The following is a 27,894-nucleotide window of genomic DNA, read 5'->3' as shown; positions in this document are numbered from 1 at the left end:
TCGACGCCGAAACTCAGACTCAAAGCTCACCCAATTTCCCACTTTCCCGCCACCTAAAAAACACCGCCCCCTAGCCAACCCACCCCACTGCTTTAGCCACCCACCGCCCTCCACCTCCTCCACAGTCAGCCAGCTCAGTTGACTACATTTTTTTGTTCTCTCTTTTTTGTGCCATTTTGTTTTTGTGTGTTTTGCTGTTTTGCCTTCGCTACTCTTCCCCAACCCCTAACTCACACACACACACACACACTTGCCTACATATAATGTGCAATTTTTTCTGCAGTGCATTTTGCCCAATGTCCTTAGCGCCATATTGGCGCGCTCTAGCTCCTCCTAGCTACCCAAAAACCCCCTTGAAAACCCTCCCATTTCGCATTAACTTTGTGCTTTTTCGTGCTTCCGCTTCATTTTTTCCTCTCTGGCGAAAAAAAAGAAAGAAACCCAAGCTCGGAAAAATGCAGCGGGAAAAAATGTTGGCCTGCGTCTTGTCCGCAAAGCGTTGGGCGGAGGAGGCGTTGGTCCTGCGCGGGGGGAGGGACATTGTCCTGGCCATACCTTGAACCCAAGGCAAATTCTCAATCAATCCCCATCCCACGACTGGACCCAAAGTCCACCTCAAGCTTACTGACTTCCTGGCGAGAACCGGCCGGTTGACCAGCATCAACACCCATCTGCACGGCGGGAAAATCATATGAATTTCCTTTTCCAAATTTTACATTTATGTGGGCTGTTAATAACTTTTTAATGCAACTTTAATTTGACCTACATAATCTTACACACTAAAAAGCAGAAATGGAATTTAGTTTACTACACAAGGAAACAAAATAAAAATTTAAATCATAGTAATATAACTTTTATGATTTCTTTTAGTTTACAAGCAAATCATAAATTCTACGAGCTAAAATTATTATTATTATTTTCAACTAAATTCTAAATTCGAACTAGGAGAATCTTTGCATGCATATATATTTTTATATATAATATTCTCTCTGTGCACTTACCATCCCACTTTCGCAAAAAAAGAAACCCCCAAATGAATGAAAAAACTGGCGAAGCAAAGAAGGAAACCGGCCAAAGGCAACCAACCAAAAAATCTATTTTCCAATTTCTGTGCACCCAGAAAACCGATGTTGGGTGGCTAAAATCGGGTTGGGAATGGATGCGATGGGTGGCTCGAATGCACCGAACTATGGTCGAGCTATCTCCCTTCCTCTCTTCCTCCTCTCCGTCTCTTTCTGGCCATATTGCCCTCTCGCTCGCGCAGTGTTTCACCCACTTGTGGCGCTTCCTCACACACAAGCACTCGCACACATACAAACACACACCAATACGATTTTGGCTGCCTCACACGAAGGACCAAGGACGAAGGACGATGGCGTCGCCCGGCGACTCCTTCGGCGCTTGCAGCGTCATCCTCGCAAAATACAACAACAAGTGGATGAGGATGTGGCTGTGGCTGTGGATGTGGCAGTGGAAGTGGAGAAAACTCGTAAAAATGTAACCTAAAAACCGCCGGAAAAAATTCAACAAGGCAAAGGCAAAGCGCAGAAAATAAAAGGAGGAGGAGAAAAATAGTTCGCCCGACATTGGAAAGTAGGTGGAGTGCTTATTGCGTAGTCCATGAAAAGCTGGCCAGGATTGGATTGCCCACCCACAGCCACCCCCACCCACACACAAGCAGACGCGACGTTGTCCTCGTCGCTTGTTGCATCCTTCTGGCATAAAAATGCCTTCTTACAGCCAAAGACGGTGGGTGGAAAATCCGAATGGAGCGGCGGGAGTGGGTGGAAAATGGGGTATGGTTGGAAAAGCCAACGCCGACAGCGGCGCCTGCAACGCTATTCTCCTTCTCTTTATTGTTGCTTGTTGTTGGCGTAATCGAAAGATGCGTTTGGCAAAGTGGGCGGCTGTGGGTGGGTGGTGGTTTGGGCCAAGACCCGACCACTACATAGAGACACGGCAAGGGGGTGTGGGAACGGCCCACAATATTGCCCAACACCTGCTGCTTCTTAATACACCAACACACACACACACACCCGGAAACTTTCTGCGCTCTCTTTCTGCTGCAAAAAAATTATATATATATATATGTGTGTATGAGAAGCTTGTTGCTTTCGGCCACCACTACCCCCACTCCCCACCATTATAATGCATCTCTTTCTCTTCTATATATTCGAGATTTTTTCCTCTATTTATTTTAGTTTATTTTTTCGTATTTTTTGTAAATAAAGGCAAAGGAGAAAAGTTTGGCTTTTTAATATGTTTACACCCCATCGGGCGGAGGTGGGGCACTTTTCCAGGCAAACAAACTAAATGGAAAGGATTCGGGTGAGAAATGTGGAGGGGCAGAAAGGCGGCGACTGTGCAACAAGTTAAATCCCTGTTGGGGTTTGTTTTCTGCTGGATAACTTTTTCGCAAGGAAATATAAGCTTAGCAAAATATTTGCCTGAGCTCTTTATTGCTATATTCAGGTAGATTGCATTATCCCACGGAAATCTTTTACGGAAGCAATCGAGGTGTGGCTGGGACCAAAGGAAACTATGGTGCAGCTCAAGCTGGTTTCTGTATATAATAATATTTTTGTCTTTTAAATATATAATGAAATAGTCAACAGTCTATATAAGTCTATATTGAAATAGAAAAAGACTAATTTTAAATTGGTTTTTTTGAGAACTTCGGTAATAATCTTCCCCAATACATATTTCAAACTTAACACTAAGTTGTGTCATTTACTTTTGTAGCGATATCTAATAAAACTCGCTTTAAGCCCCCTGAGTTCCAGACAAATTTCCGCCCATAACCGTTACCGTCGAAAATTACCTTTATGCAGCTTATATAATTTGGTTAGTGTAATCTTCTTTATGCCGGCGCTTGGTTTGGCATACAGATGGCTGGCCAACCGGGCACGGACACACACCTGAATCCACAAGTGGATGGGCTCCCATTACAATCAAATGAAACTCCACCACTGATTCACTGATTGAGCCATTGCCAACAACAGTTGGGTGGGGAAATGGGAAATGCAACAGGCGAGATTTCCCATCAACACTATGCCCCAAAACACCCAATCCACCCGAGCCACCCACTGGGCCACCAGAAAACTGCAGCCACCGCACCCAACCCACGCCAACCAACGACGTCTTTGTCTTCCTCTTCAGCTTCGATCAGCATCGTTTTTCTGTGTGGCTTGGGTGGTGGTGGGTGGGGTTAGTTTGGTGGGGGGAGCAGAGTGTTGAAAAAAATCTAGGAAAAAAAGTCAGAAAAAGAAATGCAGGAAAATTCGTTGGCGACGAAAATCGGCCACAAAAACAGTCGAGGAAAACGCTCGCTCCTCGTTGGCTCGTCCTTCGGTTCGGCTTCGTTCGTTTTCCCAATTGTTGTAGTAGTTTTTGTGCTAGTAGTGGTAGTAGTAGTTATCCCCCACCCCCAAAGCTCTATAGTGCTGGGCTGCCTTTTCGGCAAACGCATTCGGCACTCATCGTCTGCAATTTTTATATTGTGCAATATATTTCGTAGGGATAACGCCTCCCCCCACCACCCACCCACCTTCCATCCTGCGCATGTGTGTGTGTGAGTGTGCGAGTGTGCGTGTGCTTAAGTGCGCTTCGTTATCTCCAGCAGAGCACTTCGTTTTGGGGGCCCCTCTTAACCCATGTTGGCTAGAACTAACCCGAAACCCAGACCCCCAAAACGCCAGACACCCGTGCATATATATCCGTTATATTTTTTTTTTCCTCCCATTTTCGTCCTGGCTTCTTTCACATTTTGCTGCAGCTTCGTGCAGCGAGGACAACGAAGTCGTCGTCGCCGGAGAGCCGAGCAAAAATTGTCGCTGGAAAAATGTGCTAAGGGTTTTCCTAGTGGGTCGCAAAGGTGGCAGGGGGAAACCACTGGAAGTGGTGCTGCTGTCTCTGTGTTTGTGCGGGAATGTCAACTAGAAACAAGGACGATAAGCATTATGGAGCGCATTGAGGAAGTAATTGAGTGCACGAGACAGGGACGCAAGGCAAGGACGATGTGTTTGTGTGTTGGCTGGCGAGGAAAAAAAAATACACTTACACCTATACCTATATATAAATATATATGTGTGTTTTGTACATGGAGAGCGGCATTTGCACATATATACATGTAAAGCCGCCCACTCGCCCAACAACAACAAAGAGCATTTAACATTTTAATGGGGTTTGGGCTTTGGGTTTTAGCTTGGATCGCTGGCAACGTGCTAAACGTGCTCAAAAACCGAAATGAGTGTTTTCAGGCAAAAGGATAAGGCTGAAGCAGCCGCCAGGAGCCAAAGGAATATATATCCAAGGGTGACACCAAGCCAAAAAAAAAACCAGCAAAAAAGGCTGTGCAATTTATGTTAATTTTCCTCTGTGTTTGGCCAGACTCCTAGGTGTTTTTTCTTAATGCGAACATATGGTAAGGGCTTGAGCCCAGTCAATGTTGATTAGGTCTGGCTAAAGTCAATTTCAGGCAAAAGCGACTTGCAGGCACTTCATTTGCCATTTCCACGGGACAAATCCCATTTGCGGCCTTAATATGAACGATGAGGCCGTCGAGGGGTTTGGAAAATCGCAGGTAAAAAGAATATCTGCAGTTTGAAAGCACCTTGTATATAGATAGTATAATATCCGGGGGTGCGATGCTTAAGCCACCTAGCACAAAAATTATTCTGCTTATTGGCTTGGGTGCTTTTCATCAGCGCCTTTGGCTTTCAACGGACTTTAATTGGATAGAATGAAAGGTGGATGGAGTTCAATACAGAAGAGAAAGGATTAAACGGATAATAATAAAAGTATAATGGAAAACTAAAGTTGATTAAGCAACAGGAAATTGCGATTTAAGAGCTTTACAGTCTTCCAAAAAATAAATATAATTTAAAAAATATACATTATTTGGGAAATAATACAAATAATAAACTCACCCACAATATGCAGCATATCCGTGGACCATTTCAATAGCTTCTTTTTGATGAGCCGACGCTCTTGCTGACATCTCACATATGAACAATCGGCCATAGCTTTCTTTTTGAGGATATATTGGCGATATTGTTAGATCGCAACTGTACCTGCAATAAACAAAAGCGAAAAGTCAACACAATTAGCTGGAAACGACAAACACAAAACACGCAGAAAAAAAATACGAAAAATTTCCCCAATGGAAATGAGTGTTAATTTATTAAATCTATAATGCGCCATATAAAATTTCATTTACTGTTGTTGTTGTTGTTGCCGCATTTTCGAACGCTACGAAATGATTAAACGAGTTTTGTTTCAAGGTTATCGCGAAAACACACAAAACCTGTTGCACTTTAGATTTTTTGTTGTTGTTTTCGTCATATTATTTCATATGCTGAAAATTTATTTATTTTTCTTGATTTTGTTGTTGAATTCTTGCTAAGCCACCAGCCTGTGGTAGTTGTTGTTGCAGTTCTAGTTGCCGATGTTGTTGTATTTTGTGGTTTTTTTTCAGAGTATTGGTGGGGCTTTTACTATTCGGGCAGCTACCAGTTTTTGATATTTCCTAGTTACAATTACAGTGGTACTTAGATATGGCCGATGGTATAGAAAAGAATATTTAAAAAAGTGTATTTCAAAATGTATTAATTTTATTAATTTGGTTTTATCCAGAAAATTAACTTCTCAACATTTTTGGAAGAGCAGACAAATTGATGATGTCTACCTACGACTTTTGTTAAATATACTTTATTTATTTTTAATATAAATAAAAAAAAATTTTCCATTTTGATCCGCAATAATGTTTGGAGACTCACTGCACAATTGAACAAATAGACAGCAATATTTCTTGCTGTTTAAGCTGTCTATTACATTAATTTATTCAAATGTCGTTGTCGTTGTTGTCGCTTTGCATTAAATTAGTTTTGTTTCATTATTAAAAAGTCGTAAATTGCAAAACGTGTTTGGGATTTCGCTATGAGTTTGGCTAACCCAATGAGTCCCACTTAATGTCTGTCCGCCTGCATCTAATGAGATGCATCGCAACTTTTATGGACTGCATTCCCATTTCGGGTAATTTCAGTCCAAGCAAAGGGGTTTTTCAAATCCAGCTTCTATTTTGGAGGCCCATGAATGAAAATTCCCCAACCTGTAATTGCCTGTTGGCTGATAAATGATTAAATCTGATAGGATGCAATTTGATGTTTTCCCCGCCGATTTTCCTTAGGTTTTTCCTGTTCTCCTTTGGCCTGTGCTATCTCTATGACAGCCACTAAATTTTCATGTTTACCTCGACGGATATTTGCCTACCCGAAAACCGAAAAAACCGGCTTAGTTTTTCCAGCCCCTTTGCGAGGAAATTACAATAGCAGAGCCGCAGAGCTGGAAAAAGTAATTGAGATTCTAATATCAGATAGCAGATATGCTGATGTTGGCTTACATGACCGGCCCGAAAGCAGCTGCCATTTGCGCTCCAATCTGCGAGGCGCAGTAGTAAAACTGGTAGCCCAAAGAGCGTTTTCAAGATGTTTACGCTGATGAAAAATTACTCCAGCTGCCATGGCCAAAGGCGGGCAATGCCAAAGTTAGGCCCATCAGCCCAGCAAACCCAGCAAACCCAGCAGCCCGGCAAACCAACAGACCAACCAATTCCAGGTCCCAACAACAGCAGGTTGGCGTGCCGAGCAGTAGCTTTGTGGGCGTGTCAACGGAGCACGCGGCCGAACAGCAGCCAACTGATGATGGACGTTGATTATGATGGACGTTGCCGGCCTACCAAGAAGAACAACCAGGAGCAGCAGCCCAGGCAGTCGAAGAAGATGAACAGAAGCTTCGAAAACCGGCAGAAGAGCCTGCCAGCAATTTGCCAGGATGGAGCAGCACAGCGAGAAAATATCATCACAAAAGTGTCAAGGGTAAGAAAATGTATATAAACCAACAACAGATACATTATGAATTACAACAAGATCTCATGGATTTCTTTTAAATTCAAATTAAAACCCTAAGGAATATGTAAAGACAGTCTCTACGTAGTTTTGTTTTAATTTATATAAAACTATGCTTTAGCATGCAATTAAATAAAACCATTATTATGTAACTAAAAGAAAAGGAAACCCATGCATTATCCATGCTAATGATATGCATATTTTCTTCGGGTGCACGAAGCGGGCAAGCGAGATGGTAGATTGAGCGATTCTTAGGGCCAACCCAACGCCTTCTTTTTGGTATTATTTTAAGTAATTTTCTAATTAAAACTAAATCGAGTTTTCCTCGAAGGAAATGCCAAACATTCCCTGCCATATCCGTTGATACAGCTGGGCTGTCACACACAAATATGCAAAGTCAATGCTTATTTTGAGCTCTGCGGCTTCCTGCCTTTCGCATCGGGCTGAGAATCGGAGACAGGCCCAAGACAGTCGGTGGAATGGGGTAGCTATAACTATCTATATATATATAAATATATACATATATATGTAGATATACGTGTTACAGATACAAAAGCTAAGGGGAATTCATTCAGTCGAAAGCTTTTTATAATAAATGCCACAAGTATCTGGTGGCTGTCGGTATTCGTATCTCGCTCGCCTGCATTTGATTTCATAAATAAAACAAAATATCAAGGCCGCCCTGCTAGAAGCTAGAAACTCGTAGCCATATAATATGTACCGCACTGCATTGGAATATATGGAATACGAAATCACAAAAAATGGCAGCAATTGATTGGCTGGCCAAAGGTTCTGCTCTATTCCGTTCTGTACTGTGATGTTGTGTTCTGTTCTGAGCCACGAACGATCACAAAATGTTGCCTAGAACAAAACGAGTTAATATCAATTGGATTGGTTTTGGTTCAGCTCGGTTCGGCTGGGATTGGATTGGATTGGATGTGATCTGGGCACAAAGTGCATTTTGGCTAACCAGTTTCGACCGACTGCAATCGATTCTCATTAGCTCAAAGTTGAAGTTGAAGTGCTGAATTGGCCCCAAAGACTCGGGCCAAATTTCTGCCAATGTTAAGGCCTTGAAATCGTTTTGTAATGTTTTTTCTATTATTTCTATTGTTCCAATTGCTGGAGATGCTTTGCATGCCTGAAAGCCTTCGCTCTTTGTTATTCTAAATACTCAATTTGCATAGCAATTTTTTACACTCTTTTCGCCATTCATATTCATATATCCAATCGATGAATTTATTACTAATTTATCGCTTTTTGTGGCTGCCCGGAAAAAGGCGGAAATAATCGCTTACAATTTGCTATATTTTTTATCGCCCCCAAAGTGTTCTCATAATTTTATTAATTATGTGCTGTTTGTTTTGAGATTTACTTTCTAGAAAATTAGTTTTGTGGATTGCATGGTGGCTGATTGCATGATCTTTTTATTGTGATGTTGTGATCGACCTTCGCATAGTAAAAACGTATTTATTAAAGTGCTTTAAATTGTGCAAATATGTTAATTTAGCTTAATTTGAATGGGAATAATATGTTAATCAGCGTGCAAAAAACATGAGGAAGCTGGGCTTGCCGTAAGTGAAATATTTAAGGGGGTTTAACGTGTTTAGGGAGCGAAGGGAAAATTCTATTTTATCTTTACTTATTTTATTTTAAGGCTTCGAAATGATGAAATAATGAGTTCCACTTCCTTATACTTGTATCTATTAAGTGCAGGCAAAGCTGGTTGAACTAAAACTAATTTGTTTGGGATCCCCTGTCGTATGAGTAATATTTAGCGGCAACGGTTATAAATCTTACTTATCTCGCTTCAAAATATCCGCTGACCCTGAAGTTCATATCTGCTGCCTACCTACCAGCAATGACAACTCTCACCTGTTGCAAGTTGCTGCGGGCGTGTGCAACAAGTGCAGGCAGCAACATCGACTAACTAAGGCGAGATGAGCACGCGCCACAGCGGCAACACAATGACAGGAAGATCGAAAACGAAACCAAAGTCAAGTTGTTGGTTAGTTAACTGGCCAACTAACTGGCTAACAGGCTGCTGTTGGCTCAGTTATAGTAACACACATTCGCTGTTGCCTCGTTGCAGTCATTGTATGCAGTCAAGCGCATTTCCATTTCTAACGTTGATCTGCGATCTGCGGGCCAGAGCCCCACGACTCCACTCCACACCCAAGCACTCCATTGAGCCTGGTTAGTAAGGTCGAGCCTGCCCCTCGTTCATGGCCCAGCTCACCTACAAAAACGGCCAAGAAAAAAGTACAAAAAAAAACCCGGCAACAACTGAGGAAAGACAAGTTTCGAGGCGGCTCACCAAGTCTTGCCATTGGACTTGCTCTTGGCTTGAGTTGGTGGCGTTGGCCATTGGCTGATTTATTGTGCATATGGGCAGTAGATTGCACTTGACCTCAATGAAGTGCTGCTGTTGAGGTATTCAAGCCGTAGCCGAAAGTGCCAAAAACTTAATTTCCTCCCAACGAGAGGGACACAAAAAGGCACAGAAGCTGGCAAAGTTTGCCGTTGACACTGATTGCATAAACGGGTAGAGAACGCCCCCCGGAGATGTTTTTAAATCAAATAATGAAACAAGAGGAGAATTGCTGCTGCTGCTGCTGCTGCTGCAGCTTCAACAGCAAAACAACAAAGTGGCCTGGCATCCGTGTCTCTGTGGGTGAAATGAAGTTAAATGCCGCTCAAGGATGCTAAATGTGCCATGTCGAAATGTGTTGTCTGTGCATTTGTATGGAACTATTTGGCTGCCGGCATTGTGTGTGTCGGTGCTTATTGTCCCTATCTACATTGGTGTGTATGTGTGTCTGTACATAACTGTTGCATGCCGATGAGCAACAGGAGCATTGTCCCTGCCCCAGCTGCACCTACTGCTCCTACAGCTCCTACAGCTCCTACAGCTCCTGCTGCTCCTGCTACTGGCATGTGGCACATTTTCGACATGTTTTGTTGAGCATTTTGGCAGCAGAAATAGCAAAAGCAGCAGCGACACTATCTGGCTGCTCCTCGTTGCCCGTTACAATCTGCAGGAAATGTGAAAATAACGTTACGAAACTTTTTCGTTGCAATATGCGCAACAGGAGGCAGCAGCAGCAGCAGCAGCAACAGCAGCAGCAGCAACATCTACAGCAGGAATGGCAGTTACCAATACAGCAGCAGCACCCACAAAAAAGCCACCCCAAACCCATCAGGACTTTGTTTTTTGCTCTGACTTTGCTTGTTTTTTGGCTGCTGCCATTGGATGCTTGGGTGTGGGTTCGGGTGGCTCCTCCTCTCACCTAAACACCCAGCTCTCTGGAAGTCTGTCTTCGTTTTCATTTTATTTAGTTTTCACCACCACCCAACCCATTCTATCCCATTCCCTCCCCCATTTCCCATACCCCCACTCTCAACTTTTTTATTTTGCACTATATATTTGGGTACAACGACTTGTTGCTTTGTCTGTGTGTACCATGGGTGTGGCTGCTTGTTTACCAACACCAGCAACTAAACACCCTCACATAGAAGACACAAAACCGAAGCGAAGCAAAGCACCCATCCGCCCCGTATGCTGGTATGGTTACGTATACGACCTGTGCCACGTCGAGTGTCATATGTGCTGCTGCTTGTTTTATGATGTCAGTTTCGGGTTTTATTAAAACTGCCTGAAGATATATGCGATGACTTCTTTGGCTGCCTGCCTGCCTGCCTGGCCACCCCCCACCCCCTCAACTTCGACCTTTGTATTGCCACCTGGCTAACCGGCAATGCAAATGCACTTTTTTCATAAATATGTGAGCAGGCCAAATGCATCACATTTGCGTTTTTATATATATTAAAGTCGGTCGCCTTAGTACCGCCTTTTGATATCGCCATATTTGTCATCGTCAGTGCATTTTATAATAATAAAGAAGTTCTTCCGGTTATACTTAAATTTTATTTTAATTTTCATTAGACATTCTACACTTTATCTACCTCTTTTTTTTTAATTGTGAAACTTTTCTTGATACGCTTTCTTTGAGAGTTTTACTGTGTTCTGGTTTAAGTGAGCTAATATTTGTTAGTGCTGATGACTATCGCTTCACTTCCGCTGCTACTTAAACTACAGTTTTTATGGGTTTATGACTTCCTCCATTTTTTTCGGTGTGATTATTTATTGGCTGTCGCTTTTCTCGCCGTTGCATCGCTGCAATTACTCTTGCCCGCCTTATCAATTTGCGAAAAAAAGACTTTGGGTCCCCCGATTCGCGATTCGCAGCGCCGCTTACAAATTGAGGTCACCTTCAAAATTATCAAATTTCGCCCGAAATGATTAACTCGACAAACACGAAAATGTCCGACCCCTCGGAAAAGCCCTCGTCTCGAAATTGTATAAAGAATAAAAAGCGGCAGCAGCAGCACACTACACTCGCTCGTTTGCCAGCAAAAAACCTTATCTTTGTTACACAAAAAAAAAGAAGGAAAACAACAAGGCGACGATGTTGTTGATGATGATGAATTTGCCCTGATTTCGACACAAAAACAAACAAAAAAAAAAATGGAAAACTGCAAAACTGAAAAAAAGAAAGAGAGGCGTTGTAAACTAAAGAAGCGAAATAGAAACAAAAATTAGATAAGACGAAATTGAGTCGCAGGCCGACAAAGCGACCAGAAGTTTTCCAAGCAATTCGCGAAAATAAAAAACAGCCACAAAAATGTGACAAAAAACGAGCAACGACAAAAAAGTGGAATTATGAGCAGTGCAGCAAAGTGCAGCGCGTGTGTGGCCTCGCTGGTGGAGGAAAAGAGAGGGCACGATTGCGGACCGGAGGAATAGGAAAATATTTTTTTTCAGCAGTTGTCTAAATAACGAAGCCAGAAAGCAAACGAACTAAATTGCTGAAAAAATGCAAAAAAAAAAAACAGCGATGGCGGAATGAAAATAAACGAAAACGTAACAAAAATCAATTGTCGCCAACCAAACGTCAATACAAGTGGTCGTGCGTGTTGCCCTCTCTTTCTGCCCCCGCCAGCCGTCCTTGTCTAATTGTTGAGGTATGGGTTATTCGTGTCCGTGTGAGTATCGTCAAAATTCAGCCGCAATTGAAACTATTTGTAAGCGGGAAAGAGGCAGAGTTCTATGAATTTAATTGTTGCATCGACAGCGGCAAAATAAAAACAAAGACCCAAAAAAATAAGCAAGCAACAAGAATTTTAAATAAGTCGATTTTCAGTCAAATCAGAAATTCTATAACAAAGGTTAGATTAGTAAAGTACATATAACTTCAGTGATCTATATTTTTCCTATTGAAAATACTGTATATTTCACTTAGTCACAAAATTAAAATAAATTTAGAAATAAAGTGTAACTTAATTAATTTATTTGAATAATAACAAATAACAAAATTAATGCCATGGAAGCCATGCTTTGAATTTATTTCATTTATTTCGTTATTCCTATTTTACAGATTATTTAAAATTCCTTTTTATATTATTTCTTCAATTCAGCCTATTGCCATTTAAAATATTAATTAAGATAACAACTTGAAAAAAGAAATTATAAAATTTAAACACAATCAATGCAAACCATATTGAATAGTAAAATATCATAAAATGGCTCAGTTTTCTATGGAATATCTAAAAAATAGAGGCAAACGTGTTTATTTTCAGTAAATGATGCCACAAATAATTTGCGAATAAAAAAACTCTGGAAAATATGAAAAAACTGGTATGCAGGTATAAATAAAAAAAATGCGAAAATATTTGTCCCGCGTTTTTGTATTTCCATTTTCTATTTTTCGCAAATTTTTTGTATATCTTTTTTTTGCGAGAACAGTTGAATTGATATTTGCGAATGTTGTTGGCTCGTTTTTTTTTTGTTGCTGCCGACTAGTTTTTTGTTTGGAATTTTTTTCGTTGCTGTGCAAAAGGTGATAAGCTCAAGGACAATATGGCAGTTTGGCATTGCCGGTGCGCTGTTGCTGCACTCGCCTAAAAATTGTTTGTTCAATTGTGTTTATGCATATGGAAAATATCGATTTTGTTTTTGGACAACAATGCGGGGAATGCCAAACGCAATGGCCGTCACACAATTGGCTCTATTAAGGTCGCCGCGCTGTTTAAACTTTGCAGTCGCGGCCGCGGAATGAGGAAGCCATAATCATAATTGACCAACTCCCATTGTCTTCCCCTCCTGTTGCCCCGTGTTTTTCAGCTTTTCTTTTCGTAGGGGACTTGACATGGCCAAAGTTAAATTAAAAACATTTCTTCCCCCTGCCCACTTGCTCCTCAGCTCCTTGCTCCTCTGCTCCTCATTCTTCCCAATCCGAATCCTCGTTTGGGACACGCCTTCTATGTGGAGCATAGCCCAATCTCCTCGGCCAGCTAGAAACAACAACTGCCTGTTGCACCAGCTATGTACTTCCAGTGCACTTCCAGTGGCCCCACCACCCAGCCGAACTATATAAACTATATAGTGGCGTGGCATGAGGAAGATGCGGAAAAAACTGCGAGAAAGAAGCGAAATACGAAAAATAAGCACAAAAAAATCCAAAGCCTCCCAATTGCAGGAGCCATCCCCCATCCACACCTTCCACACTCCCATCCTTCGTCCTTTCGATCAGAGCAACAGTTTCTTTTTCACAACATTTTCCCAGCCACACGAGAGGATTGGGGTAATACTGAAATCCGACTAAGCTCTGTCGGATTTCGTTGTAAGCAATTTGCGTACAATTTTTAGGTGATTTCAGAATTAAACGAATTTTTAAGGCAAAGGATAGCATTCAGTATAATAATTGATAACATATCAAGTGCCTAGATACTCAGTTAATCAAAACTATAAATTTATTTACAGTACTAAGTAGTTTTATCTATTATATATCTACCAAATAAGAAGGTATAATTATGCCTATGACATTAGGACTACAACTATATATATATATGAAGTCCTTTTTAATTTATTGCTAATAATTTGGTAGTAAGCTTAGTTTTGGTGGAGTTATTCACTCAAAATGCATGCATAATTTCGATAAAAGTTTATATATATATGTGTATATGTCAACTCACAGAAGTGCAAGCTTTTCAGTTATTTTACATAAAAATGAATCACGCATTTCCCTGAGCGTAGATGTACATATGTACATAGATGCAGACCCACTAGACCCTTCGCTTTTGGAGTGTGAGTCACTCACTCAGTGAGCCATAAATGCATGGCGACTACTGCCCGACTTCCCGGTGTGGCAGCAACTTGTTGCTGTTGCTGTTGCTTTAGCTGCTGCTGTTGGTGTTGTTGCAACATCTAATCCAATCCAAGGCGAACAATGGCGAATGCAAATGCAGATGCAACCACTTCCTTTTGTCTGCCGGAGGAGGCGAGATGAGGAGGCCGTGTTGCAATTGCCGTTGTGCCGCTGATGTTGCCCGTGTTGCTCGTGTTGTTGCTGCTGCCTTGTGTTGATGGTCAAGGTCATGAACCTGTTCCAATAACTCGTTTCTTACGTGCAGCACACACACAGACACACACACACACACCAGGGAAGGCAGACTGGTAGTCAGATGACTGTGTGTTGCATGTTGCCCGCCTGTTGCACTCCCGTCTAATGCTAATCCTGGCCAGAAGCCAGCGGCTAGAAGCCGGGATGACTAATGGATATCCGCACAAATCAATTTGAGAACATGAAATTAAATTTCAATCCATCTTGGCTTCTGTCGCCTCGGCGGCAAATTAAAGCTGAAAACTTGTCGCCGTCGTGAAATGCGGAAAAGCCTCAAGGACAACGGCGAGTGAAAAGAAAATTGCGACGCGTGGGCGAAACATCAGTCTGCCCCCACTTTTATCCCCCCTTCGACTGATTCATTGTCTTATTTTTTCCGTCTATGTGGCAGTCAGACTGTGTCATAAATCGCCGCAAATGAATTATTCGAAATCAAATGCAATTGTGAACAAAGCGAATCACTTGGCGAAATATCTACATACGTATATAAAAACAATAATAATAAAAACATCAGGCGCAGTGCTTTCCGTCTGTCAACTTGAAATTAGAAGCGCATTAATTAGAAATTTTTATTATTCGCCCGCACTTAATTCGCATCCACTTCATTTGTCTTTCTCTATTTTATTTTTTAATTGTTATACATACATATTATTTTTCATTCAAATTCAATAAATTTCAAGTTGACATTTATATTTGCGCATTAATTGGCCGTTAAGATTTCCGCGTATTTTTTTGTGTTTTTGTGCCTCATAAAGGAAACCCATTCAAGTCCATTGTAGGTGACAGATTGTTTGGAAAAGCAAATATTACGTGGGTGCTAGGAGGGGGGCAGGGGTATCTGCAGCCATTAGAGGCACTTGTTGGGCTTCCGAATGCAATTGTGTTGATTTCTTGAGCCGATGGAAAGTTTTTCAGCTTTTCATAAACACTCGATTGATTTTCGCGAATTGCTTTACATTTGAGTAACAAGACTATAATTACCTCTTTCAATATTACTGAGCAGTTTAGCGCTTATAAATTCTTATCAAATTATTTCCTATTTTAGAATGATCCATTATAATTTCTTTGGAGCAACGAACGTTTTTTAAGTGAGCAAATCAGTGCAATCATTTAAGATGACTCACAGGCATTTAGAGTCATCGATTTAGTCAACAGAACCGATCCCAAAACAATTGGAAAATGCATGATCCGGCATAGCTATAATAATAACTATACAGCTATTAAAATTGTTGCAGTTGGGGAAAATCCGGAAATGTTATTTGTAAACTCATGCAGTGTAATTTAGATTATACACTTGGTACTCAAGTATTTTGGTAATAGATACATGTATAAATGAAAAATCAACCAGTGTTCTAACTTTATTTGATAGTTCCAATAAAATTAGTTACTTAATTATAATGCAAATGGAGCTACTTGATTCAGGGAAATCCCAGAAAATACGCTACCTGAATTGATAAGAAAATATCTACACTGAGGATAATGAGTAAGCCGTTAAGAGAGAGAGAGAGAGAGATTTATTAAACAACAAATAAATTTAATTGAAACAGACATAATTTAATTAATTTTTGTAATGTTTACAAAGAACCCAAAAGTGCTGGCTCATGAATTTTTTTCCCATTCTGATGGATGTACATAAATGGAATGAATAAAAAAGAATTCTTACTCACTTTTCGTGGCAATGCGTCCCAATATTTACAAGCTCATTAATGTAAATATGTAAAAAATTTGTGTTGTTTTTTGTTGCAGCACGGCGAAAACGTTGACTTTGTTTGTGGTATTTGTTTTTAATGTATTAAACTTTTTTCCTACTATTCATTTATATGTGGTTGTCACAGCACTTTTGCATTTTCAGCTCTTTTTACTTTTTAATATATATTTTTTTGGTTTTTAGTGGCCTGGCATGTCAACTAAAAAATTTTTGTCATAAGAAAAACGCACGTTAAAGGTTTTTCTCTCAGTTGCTGTTGTTGTTGTTTTCGCTCGGGAAGAGGAAGCATGTTAAAGGTAGTGTGCATGTGCGTGTGTGTATGTGTGTCTGTGTACGTGTGTGTGAGTAGAAAATAAATAAAAATTCGCACACCGCGACCAGCGTCAACAACAAACAAACAACAAGAACAACAACACTGACAGACCGACGTTACTAATACGCAAGAGCGCAGGCAGCGACGCCGGCAGCGCTGCAGCAGCGAACGCCGCTTTCGATCCGAACCCAAATCGGTCGGGCCCAAGAATCGCCCGTCTGGCCAGGGAGGAGAATGGAGAATCTCGCAGAGAAGCCGAGTCTGGCGAGAATATCCCACTATCGGAGTATCCAAGTATCCGAGAAACCGAGAATCCGAGGAAGCGTGAAGCCGAGAAACCGAGAATCCGAGAATCCGAATCCAAATCCAAATCAGCGGGGCCGGGACCGAAGCGAACCGCTCGAGCCGACGGACAATAAAGCTAAAGCCAGCCTGCCACAGCTGAGCAGACCGCTGCAGTCGCGTTCGGCGAACGGATGCACTCACGCACACATGCAACCGTCCATTTCCACTCGGCCAAAAAGTGCATTCGCAGAACTCACTCAATGAGAGCGAGAGGGAGCGGGAGGAAGAGAGCGAGAGGTTGAGAGAGCGAGTTAGCCGGCTTGCGTGCAACTGTATGGGTGCCTTCATTCATGGCAGCCGGTAAAAAAAGGCTAAAAGCGAAATTGGTTAACAGAGAGCAACAGCAGCAAGCGGCTAGAAGTAGACGTTGGAAAAAAGCGAAGAAAAAGAAAATGGTGGCCCAGAGAGCGCTGGATTTTCCGCTCAAGTCGCGGGAAAGGCCAAGAGCAAGTACAGTGCAATTTTTAATTGCACACACACAAACACACTGAGACTCGCACACACACACACACACATAGTGCACGCTCTCTGAGAATTTCACACATATTTTTTTATTCAAGCAGCATTTTGTTCTCGAGTTTGTAAAAATTTGCAACGATTCGCTGCGAGTAGTGGTGCTTGCATTTTATTTTTTCTTTCTGCTCAGCCTCAGTTTTGGTGGGTTTTCGATTTTAGGTCCGCGACCGAATCGCCAGCGTTCGGCACTGGAGGCGCTCACTCACCGCTCGAAATGCAACTGGCTGCCAGCGACGAAGCGAACCGATCCGAGCCGGCTATACGTCTATATATTCCACATCCACTTCCCACATCGGAGGCTCTGCTCGGGCGGGGAGCGGCGGGGCACGCGGAAATCGGCGGGAGGAATACGTAGCCTACCGTTGCACATGCACTTTTTTAGTTTTTATTTTGGTTTCGAGCTTTTTTGTTTTCGTATTGTTTTTTTTTCACTTTTTTCGGTGCGAATGTTGAGTGCGAGAGCGTACTAAAAACTAAAATAATTCACTTGGGCTTCAACTTTGAAGAATTGCTATTTTTGTGAGAGAATCGGGAAAGGATCTATGGATGGTGACCCCCAAAGATTGAGCGATCGATAATTGGGTAGTTAAAAATAGTCCGCAGATAAGCGTTGCATTTTTCCGGGAATCGTTATAGTGCACTACTCGAGGGTCGTAAAAGTAGACAGCTCATTTATAGTAAACAATCGTATCAGTTCTATAACCCAAATTCCTTTGTTAAGCCTTTATATATAACCAACCCATAGAATTCTCTTATATTTATTTGAGTTTTCAAAAATCTAATACTAAATTATTATACCAAAACTATACAGATACTTTTCAAATTTTTGACATTTTTCAAAAAGTCATTTGAAACCAGCTATTTATTTTGGTAGGAACCTCAAGACTTTATATTAAAGTAATTTTGGCAAGACACATTCATATGATAATCGCCTTTAATGGAGCCTGACTAAACCCAAAATTACCCATTGACTGACTGAGAAACTGAGTGAGTACCTATTATTAACCAAAAGCCCCAACGAGGAACTGATTGCGCACCTTAGCGACTGACCAACTGGGAAACTGACGACCGGACTGACTGACCAACTGAGGAAATGACAGACTGAGAACAGACTGCAATTCGAGTCGACTTGCTGCAGCGACTCAATTGCATGTCATTGTAGACGAAAATATTTTTAGTTTTATTGTTATTATTTTCCTTATTTTTTGTGCAGTTTTTTTCGGCGTTGACTTGGCGTTGGCGTTGACTGGAACAACTTATGGACCGGACCGATGGAGAATGAGATGTGGGCGGTAGAGGGGCAGCTACTCGGTGGCAAGTGGGGGGATATACTCTGGGCCTGGCCCCTGGTCTCTGCCAGAATTTTGAGTCGTGACTGGTTTCAAGGTCCCTCAATTAATGCGAAAATTTCGTTGTAATTTTTGTGCCGCTTTTTTTTTGTTGCTTTTTGTGTTTGCATGATTGTAAACGAAAGAAACAAAATTCGTGTATAATAAAAATAGTAATTGTTTAGTTGGTTTCGCTTTTTTTTTTTGCTGTTTTGTAATTTGTTTTGGTTTTTATTTGTTGTGGCACAATTGCTTTTTTCGAATGCTATTCTAATAAGCGAAATATTTGTGCATTTAATTGCGCTCACAACTGACCTTGAAGCGGTTTGCACAGTTCTGACATTTGTGGGGTTGGGTGACAAAAATGGGGTGGGAAAATTGATACCTAAGCTTATGTAACATTGCAAATCAATTAAAAAGTGTTATAGATTTTTTATTTTTGATTAAATACAAATTAAGGGGAGCAAGAACTTGTTCAGATCATATAAAAAAAATAATATTTCATGCCAAAATACAAGGATAATCACTTGATCGAAAAAAGAATTCTCAAGGACCTACAGCCCGCTTTAAATTGCATCTTCCGGTGAATCAGAAAAGGTACCAAAATACTCTCTTGCATAATTATCCTTTGAGCTTGAAGTCCTGCCCACCCCTGGCCCAGATTGATGCCCACATCCGCTATGGAACTCCGGTCGTCGTCCTCCTCTCAACCACTCAAGCACTCGGCACAAGTATGCCCGAAAAAATGAAGAGAAAAAAACCAATGCGAAAACAAGGAGCAGCCGAAAAAAGCAGAACTTCAAAACATAATGTCGCCATCAAGGAACATATATAATTGCTGTATTTACAAAAGATAAAATCGGCGACAACATGCACACGACCCGAACTTGTCGAAAGGAAAAAGTGCAGCGGAGGCGCAGCGAAATATGGAAAAAATGAATGAATGACGGACCAAGCAATTAAAATTAAAACCACGTAAGCAAATGCGACAAAAACCCCCGAAAATGTCGTGGAAAAGAGGGGCAAAGGGGGCAGAGATACTGCACAACTGAAAAATCCACCCCAATGCAATTGCATTCTGTACACAAAAGATGCACGAACCAAAACGTGCAATTTGTGTTGAATGCATTTCGAAAAAAGCAAACAAAAATCGGAAAAAAGTTCCCCAAAAAAAAATGGTATTCAATTTTTGCATAATGAAAAATGCAGCAGGCAAAACGCACACACTCACACACACGCACACATGTGCAGTCTATAATGAAACGCACGGTATGCACGGGCATTGAAAGCTGAGCTGCAAGCCGAGTTGAACTGCAATCCAGACCCAAAAATATATTCTAAAATTAAAATGCAACGGCCTGACGCAATGCAAACAGCCAAAGGGGTGCAAACACAGACACTCACACGCACTCACACTCCCAGTTGCATCACGCACACCACTGCCGCTCGAGTACAAAGAATGCATTTTTGTGCATCTTGAAGATACTCTTTGCTCCGGCTGGAACAGGAAGAAGGGGAGGAGCGGGTCGACTGCCGGAGGGTTTAAGGGTCCGGACGCCCAGACTCTTCGGCTCGATTAATGAACAATCTTCAAGTGCGTTTTTCCAACAAAATTATGCATTTCCTCATATGCTGACGAATGGAAAGGTATCAGCTCTGATACACCCTTTAAATTAATGCATTATCAAGTATATATACTCTAATCAAACCCCTATTAAGAAGTGCAATAAATCTAAAAATTCTATTTACTTTTATTTAAATTATTTCCTGTTATCATGAAGTTCATTAGAATTGAAATGAGCCTAACTAACGAAGAACTCTGAAAATCCAAGGTGTTCTAGAAACTGTTGATGATTTTGTTTTGTACAAGTGAAACGGCTAAATTAATAAGAACTCAGATTTTAAGAAAAATGCAATCGTATGTAATTTCTAGAAATTAGTATTCAATAAAAATGTAATGCATTTTTCTTGTATCTTAATATATGAATACAGATGAGCTTATAAGCATCGAGACACCCCTTAAAAGGGCATACAAATTGGCCTCTCCTAAGTCCACTTTTTGATTGGGCCAAATGAAAAGCGCCGAAGTGCCACGCAGGAAGCCAATTGCATCCGTTCTAAGTCAGGACAGGCGGCGTTTGGAAATTGGCAACTGGCAACTGGCCACTGGCAACTTTCAACTGGCGGAACTGGAGGAACTGGCGGAACTGAGCCAAGTGCCAAGCGCCGCCAACTGTGGAGCGGAAGTAGCTGAAATGAGCTTGGGAACGACTTAGTTGAGTGGGCAATGCGATGGACTAAAAACATGGCCATCATAAATAATGAGGCGAAATTAAACTCGCAATTAGATGAAAATCAAGATAAATCAGTTATAATAGCCAGATATTTAAGCGGCATTAAGAGTGAGTGCCAAAGACATTAGGCGACATGTGGAAATGGTGGAGAATGTGCTCTTGATCCGGTGGTTATGGCCAATCGAGCACAGCGATCGAGGTCCCCAAGGATCAAGATCGCGACGCTTGCGAGGAGGATGCCATCAGGGGGCACCCAAGGGATCAAGATCGGCTGATAGGAAATGCTCGAAATAATTTGCAAATAACGTCGCTGAATCACTTTTCCTGCTGATTGCTTATTTAAATATGCCCCCTTTTTGTTTGCTCTTGTTAATTTTAGCCAGCAGTCGTTAAAGCCAGCCTCACAAAGGCGAGCCCGCCAAGGCAAAGATTAATGTAAAAATAAATTAATTTGCATGCCGATTAACGAGTGCCTTTTTTTTGCATTCTGCTGATAAAGTAAATAAGCTTTGTTACCGTGCATTAATAACATCATAATATATTTTTAATTATATTTTATAAGCCGCAATTACTTTGGGACGTTCAATCTGCTTTTCCCAATTCGATTTCCTACGACTGTGTGTGAGCTTGCGTATCTGTGTGTGTGTGGCATGACCTCATGTGGCACTCGCACTGCCGCGTAAGAGTAAATGAAAAGATCCAACCAAAATAAATAAACCCCCAAACGCAATGAATTCAGCAAATAAGCAAAAGTAAACTGGGAAAAACTGACAGCCGCCCAGCAGCAGCAAGCCAATGACCAAGAATCGGCGACAACAACAATCGAAAAGCTCACAGAGATTGCTGCTGCTGCTGCAGTTGCTGTTGCTGCAGCAGTTGCTGCTGCTGCTGCTGCTGCTGAGGCCAAGGAACTCGAGAGCAATACAAAATTGCTTGGCCTTGGTCAGGCACAGTGCACACATATAAATATTTTAAATGTTTCTTTTTCCTTTTGCTTTTCTTTTCGATTTGTTGACGAGGTTCATTGTGCGTTTCAGCCAGCCGCCGCTGCTGGTTGTTGCTGTTATTGTCATATTTTGTTGATGATTCGCTTTCATTTCGCTGTGTCAAGTGAGTGAAGTACTCTACTTGCCGAGATTAAGTGCCACGATAAGATAATGCACACAGGCAATTGTTATTTTTGTCCGATAAGGCCAAGAGTCCACCCGTTATGGGTCTCAATTTAAACTTAAAACAACTTATGCCTTAGCTTTCGCCTTTAAAGTTTGCCAATATTGAAACTGTGTCAACGGCTTAAACTATATTAAAAAATGTTATTAGCATTTGTATCTCACGCTGTTCTTGGTAAATTAGCATATAAATAGCTTTGCTATCGGTTTTTTATTAAATAACCATTACTTGCTGGTAACACATCGTTAAAAAGTTCATGGTTCTTGTAGAAAGAATTGCATTTCCAAGTAATTACGTAAGACAAATTATAGAACAAGCATAATTGAGAAGTAGTAAGCCATAATTGTTTCAGTTTATTCCGGAACTGGCATTTACAGCCCCCATTTCCTAAACATTGTAGGTCAGTGATGGGCTCGTTAATGTTGTCACCCTGAACTTTACCCACTGATACAGATGTTGTGGTCTAAATTTAAAATTAGATTTTCAATTTGCACACACACACAGAAAGGGTGAGGAGAACGCACACACACGCACAAATTGCCATTTGGCCAATGTCAATGTCAACGAACAGCAGCAGCAGCAGCAACAGCATCGCCTGCAAATGCCTTTCTAATGGACGCAGCAGCATCCACGCGGAAACCATTCAAACATTTGGGCCGATACGCTGTAGTTGTAGTTGTTGTTGCTGTTGCTGTTGTTGTTGTTGTGCTACACACAGCTACACCTACGGGCCGTGTGTGTAAGGTCAAATCTGTACAATTTATTTGGCTTCCTGCCAAATGCCGCACAGATGAATGCAACAACTGCCGAAGCGCCTGCGGCTCGAACAACCACAGAAACACACACTTAAACACGCAGCACACACACACACTTGCATGCTGCAAAACACACCGACACGTGTTCACACACAATTTGCAGTGGATATTGTTGTTGCTGCTGCTGCTGCTGCTGGGCAAACTCGCCGCCTTTCGGGGGGACTGCCAATTTTAGATGTTTAGTCATTGATATCAATGAAGTCGAAAGCGAAAGTGTTTCTAGCAGTCAGCAGGCATATATGCAAACAATTCAATTACAAATTACGCATACGCCATGTGCGCCACGTGGTTCATTCTATCTATGTGTGTGTGTGTGAGTGGCCGCTGAACTTGTATGTACTCTTAAATTGCATGTGTGATGCGAATGGAAATGCGGCAATTTGGCTTGTACTGAGCATTAATGAGATGGGAATTTAATAGGCGAATTTTACTATATGTGTTAGAAATAGAAATCTATTTTTATCAGAATTGAGCAAGGAAAAATTAATGCTATGTTCATGATATAATAATGTAAAAATGCAATCGCTAAATGAACATGTTAAAAATCTTTATCTTGGCTGCCTCCCCAAAAAAACTTCAATGGATTTTCTCTGCCAATGCCCTTTCCCCATTAATGTGCAACGTGCAACCCCATTGTTTAGTCACTGTCGAAAAAAAAAAAAACAACGACGAAAATCCACGCATATGAGCAAATACCCGCAATTACTACTGCGCTCTCAATGGCTGGCTAACCCAATAAAACCGGCAATATTACTACAACAATTATGACCCAGTACCACCCACCGATACAGCCCACTCCTGAGCTGCGCTGAGCTGAACTCATTTCGGTCTTTGCCTTGTCAATCGAAACATTTGACCAAAAGTGCAGAAACGGGGGAGTAAATACTGAAATACTGAAATACTGATTACGGGTTTGGGTCCCTCAGACCACAAAAAAGGGCGGCCAGCGGGTTCAAAAACCTCATTACTCGATGGCCAAACGCCGGAGGAGAAGAAGAAATTTTTGTGGCTTGTGATTCTCTGCCATCGCAGATTGTATATTGTACATATATACTATATATATATATATATCTCCCGCTCCCCATTTGATATTACGAGCATTTCTTTATCGCGACACATGATTCACAAATGTGAATTGGCGTCCATGACCAACACAACAGACAACCCAGAGCGGTCAAATCCGCCCCTGCCCTTTCGCTTTCCCCCGGCCCTGCTCCACTAGCTCCACTCTTTGCCTGGTTCTGGTCTCCATCTGGGAGAACTCCATGGACGTGAACCGAACGAACCGAGCAAACCGATTTTTATTATTATTTTGAATACGCTTTTTGTGGCTCGCATTGTTGTTCTTGTCTCGCTTATTTCGCCTCTTTTTTTGTGTACTTTGTTTTGTATGTTTTTCGTCACACTTGGCAGCGGCAAAAGCGGCTAAGTACAGTGAAGCCTCTTGTTCTTTGAAAGAGAAACCTTTGAGCAAGATGCCAAATTTCTCAAAATTTCTCTCAAAACGTAATTATGCATAACATTACTAAATAAACAAACATTCTATTAGTATAAATATCCTTTCCCTAATTGTACATTCCAGATATATCCTTATTTTTCAATTTTGTTTATAAGTCCTTATTGTTTTTATCCTTTAATTGTTTATTTTGGCAAATGAAAGACTTTCTTCCCTGATTCATCACTGTATTTGCGAAGCGTCAACGTTGACGTTGTCGTCGCTGCTGCTTCTGCTGCCTTATACTCAGTGTATTCAGTCGGTCGGTCGGTGGGTCGGTCATACAGTACCGTACCGCACCGTACCGTACGGCACCGCACCGTGTCGTCCCTAACCTACGACAACCGAATTCGCACTGGGCCAGGTTCAATGAACTTTTTGGCTGAGTTTGCTTCTGTCTCCGCTTCTGTTCATGTTGTTGTCATCGCCGCTGCTGCATAAAGCGTGCATTGAGGGCGCTGGCTAACTGACGCACTGGCGGAATGACGGAATGACGAACTGGCTGAATGACTAAATGAGGGACGAACAAACCAACCAACCAACCGTCTGTCACTTCATGCGTGTGTACATTGTGCACTGTTTACTCGCTCCCCGAACGAGTGTGCGTGCATGAATGGAGCTTCTTTCTTTTAATTTTGTCAAGTTCGTTTTGAATTTCAATTTTGAGTCATGCATACGAGTGTGTGTACGTACACAAGTAAACTGTGAGATACCGAATACCAGATACAGCCGCTCCAGGGACTTTGAACCGCCCCGAACTGATGGCAACAGCTGTGCCCGGCTTTTGATAAGCCAGTCAGCCATTCCAAGTCCAATCTGAATCCCTGCCCCAATCCCAAGCTCAAAGCCATATTCCCAAACCACGCCCCACTGCCTGCCGCCTGTGAAAACGATTTAAAAAAGAAATTAACCACAAAAACCCCGACGAGCCCTAGACGTTTCTTCTGCTGTGCGAAAAATTTACTAGAAATCGGAAACTTTTCAGAAAATCAAATTACACCAACACACTCAGACAGTCGGAGGGCAAAGTCAGCGACAGAAAAAATAAGATTCCAAAGGGAAGATGCGTTGAGTCCGGCTAATAAATACCCTTAGTTAAGACCGTTTTTAATCACATTTATATGTGATAAGCTACCTTGTACTATAGTAGTTTGTTTAAAAAATAATACCACTAGTTGTGATGATAAGGGACATCGTTTAAGTACTTCCTTATCATATGGCATATTTTTTAAAATTAAAATGAGATCGTATAATCGCTTATTACGACCTTTTTAGTCCCAAATTAAACCGCATCATACCCAATCAATCAAGAGGGTATGGTAAACATAACCATGTTGGCCAGATGGTCTTGAAACGCTGCCTGGGCTGCCGACATACATATAGCCCTGTTTGACGATAATGATTCTGTTAAAAATAATCAGTTTATGATAGACCAGGGGATGGTGGCGGCTGAAGGCTGAGTTGGCTGAGATCTGGAGACCTGAGAACGGCAGTGGTGACGCTGCTCCGGTTGGCTTGCTCTGCTCTGGGCCCGGTCTAAATTCGATATGGCCCTGGCAAAAAGAGTCAATCAAATTGCTGGCCGCAGATCTGCATCGGCACCTTCTCATCGGCAACTCATGTCACATTCCCATGTCTGCAGATGTTTGTGCGGCGAAAATGAATGCCAAAGCCAGTATTGTGGATTAGTTGGCTGAAATCGAAGGGAAGACGAAAATAAATATGATTTACAGTGGGTGCAAGTTAATTGATTCATATACATAAGTTATTAAATAAGACATTTAACTAAAGTAAAGGAAATGTATAGAAAATATTGGTAGTTAGCCAAAAATATAAATTACTAGGATGTTTTTTAGTTAAATGATAATTATCCAATGATCACTGTATGAATTACTATAACTACAGCATCTGCTTGCATCTGAATCCGAATCCGAATCTGAGTTTTTCTGTCTGTCATTTCGCATGCTTGTTCTGTGCATTTGGCTGTGATTAATTGCATTGGCTGGCGTTGTTCTTGCTGCAATTGCTATTGCTGCGGCTGCTGCGACTGCTGCTGCAGCTCCAAGGAAGCCTTAGAAATGTCAGGGCCAATGGCATGGCCCAATGCAAATTTATGACACGGCAATGCCGCGCCGAAAAAGATTTATCAACTGCCACAGAATTGCAGCGGCAACCAGTTAATGCGCCGGCAAAAACGACGAAGGCAGCAAATAAAATCGAAAGCCGAAAGCCGCGTCCCAAAAAAACCGGTTCGTCAATGTTCTAAAAATGAAACTGGTTGCACCAAAATAACAACAACAGGCACAGCGATGAAGACGAAAGGAGTACTAGACCAAAAATATATATATCTTTTTTGTTGCAATTTTATTCCTCCGTTTATTTTCTTTCTTTTTTTTTTTTGGTGAGCGAGCCTGGCAGTGTCTGCCGAAATTGCAAGCGGGCATAAATTAACCGCATGGGGTCCAGATATATTCGCGCACACCGATGCAAGTGGCTTGTGAGCGACGCAGATACAAATACGGATGCAGATACAGATGCAGATGCAGATACAGATACATTGAAGGAAGGCGCACACAGACGAATGCAAAACGAGACAAGCACACCCAAAACCACTTAAAGTCCACAATGATGACGTTGATGTCGCTCCCCACACCCCTTAACCCCCCAAATTCCCCCCTTCAGCACCCCCCGAAAAAAGACACGCCAGTTGAGTTTTCAAGTGCAGGGTTCGCCCTGCGTCTCATCCTCGTTTCTTCCTCACTGATGACGCAAAAATACACAAAAAAAGTTCGAAAAAAAAAGAATTAAAAACCGGCAACGTCCACGACCTCACCCAAAAACCAACAACAAAGGCGACTGCAACGTCGACGGCGGCAGCGACGCATCGGTGAGGAAAAAGGCTCCACCCCAAAGCCAAAAATGCGCAATTTGACTGTACGAAAATAAAAAGTAAATGAAGAACGGCAACAACAACAACACCGACAGAACTTAACAGATGAACACAAAAATAATAAAAAACACAGCACACACAAAAAAAACTAACGAAAACGCAGCAGAAAGAGCAACCAAAAATAAATATCCCAACAAGCAGGGCAAAATCATATGGTGATGTAGGTCGAAGCTATTGATACTCTAGAAAGTGGGTTATGAGAACTATATAAGAGATTGTCCTAAAAGTTGAATGTTAAATTATATTTTATGCAAAATATATAACTTTAACAATAGAAAACCATCCCTTTAATATTATGTAATATAATGAAAGAAGTAAGATAACTCTTTTCAAAAAATATAACAAATTAAAAATACTCAAACTATGAGTATTTGTACTATGCTATACTATGAATATATTCCGAACTATGATACTTAATTTAAATCTCATATATCTATAAAATAATTTTAAATTTTTTTTTAAATATTTTGGATTTTTTGGCAACCGTTAAGTGTTAAGTTGATTGAATAGAATGCGGCAAACAACCACTGCACTAAAGCCACTTTTTATGAGCAACACACATTTGGGCCGCAATCGATGTCGGCCAAGAGAT

General features: G+C 41.4%; 2 protein-coding genes across 2 annotated transcripts in view; both read right to left on the bottom strand.

Moving 5' to 3' along the window:
- LOC6729034 overlaps positions 1-16,222 on the bottom strand; it is a 57,042-nt gene extending 40,820 nt beyond the window's left edge. Inside the window, exons 1-2 of the mRNA XM_016177236.3 lie at positions 16,036-16,222; positions 4,929-5,072 (exon numbers count right to left, since the gene is read on the bottom strand). Of these exons, the coding sequence (XP_016035692.2) occupies positions 4,929-5,022 (94 nt within the window). The 5' untranslated portion in view covers positions 5,023-5,072; positions 16,036-16,222. The remainder of the gene's footprint in view (positions 1-4,928; positions 5,073-16,035) is intronic.
- LOC123327316 lies at positions 16,140-17,253 on the bottom strand. The gene is made up of 2 exons (XM_044923431.1): positions 16,497-17,253; positions 16,140-16,275 (listed from the first exon to the last, which is right to left on the bottom strand). The coding sequence occupies exons 1-2, from the start codon at positions 17,020-17,022 to the stop codon at positions 16,256-16,258; spliced, it is 546 nt and encodes a 181-aa protein (XP_044779366.1). The 5' UTR covers positions 17,023-17,253; the 3' UTR covers positions 16,140-16,255.
- Positions 17,254-27,894: the final 10,641 nt, after the last annotated feature.

Source organism: Drosophila simulans, chromosome 3R (assembly GCF_016746395.2).
Source record: "Drosophila simulans strain w501 chromosome 3R, Prin_Dsim_3.1, whole genome shotgun sequence".
NCBI classification, from domain to species: Eukaryota; Metazoa; Arthropoda; class Insecta; order Diptera; family Drosophilidae; genus Drosophila; species Drosophila simulans.
Note: the sequence above shows the minus strand (reverse complement) of the source record. Positions and strands in the feature narration are given on the sequence as shown.

Coding starts and splice junctions, on each gene's coding strand:
- LOC123327316 (XM_044923431.1), bottom strand. CDS start 17,022: ATGAAGGCACCCATACAGTTGCACGCAAGCCGGCTAACTCGCTCTCTC. Junction 16,276..16,496: donor CGTATTAGTAACGTCGGTCT/GTCAGTGTTGTT, acceptor AAAATTTTTTAG/TTGACATGCCAGGCCACTAA.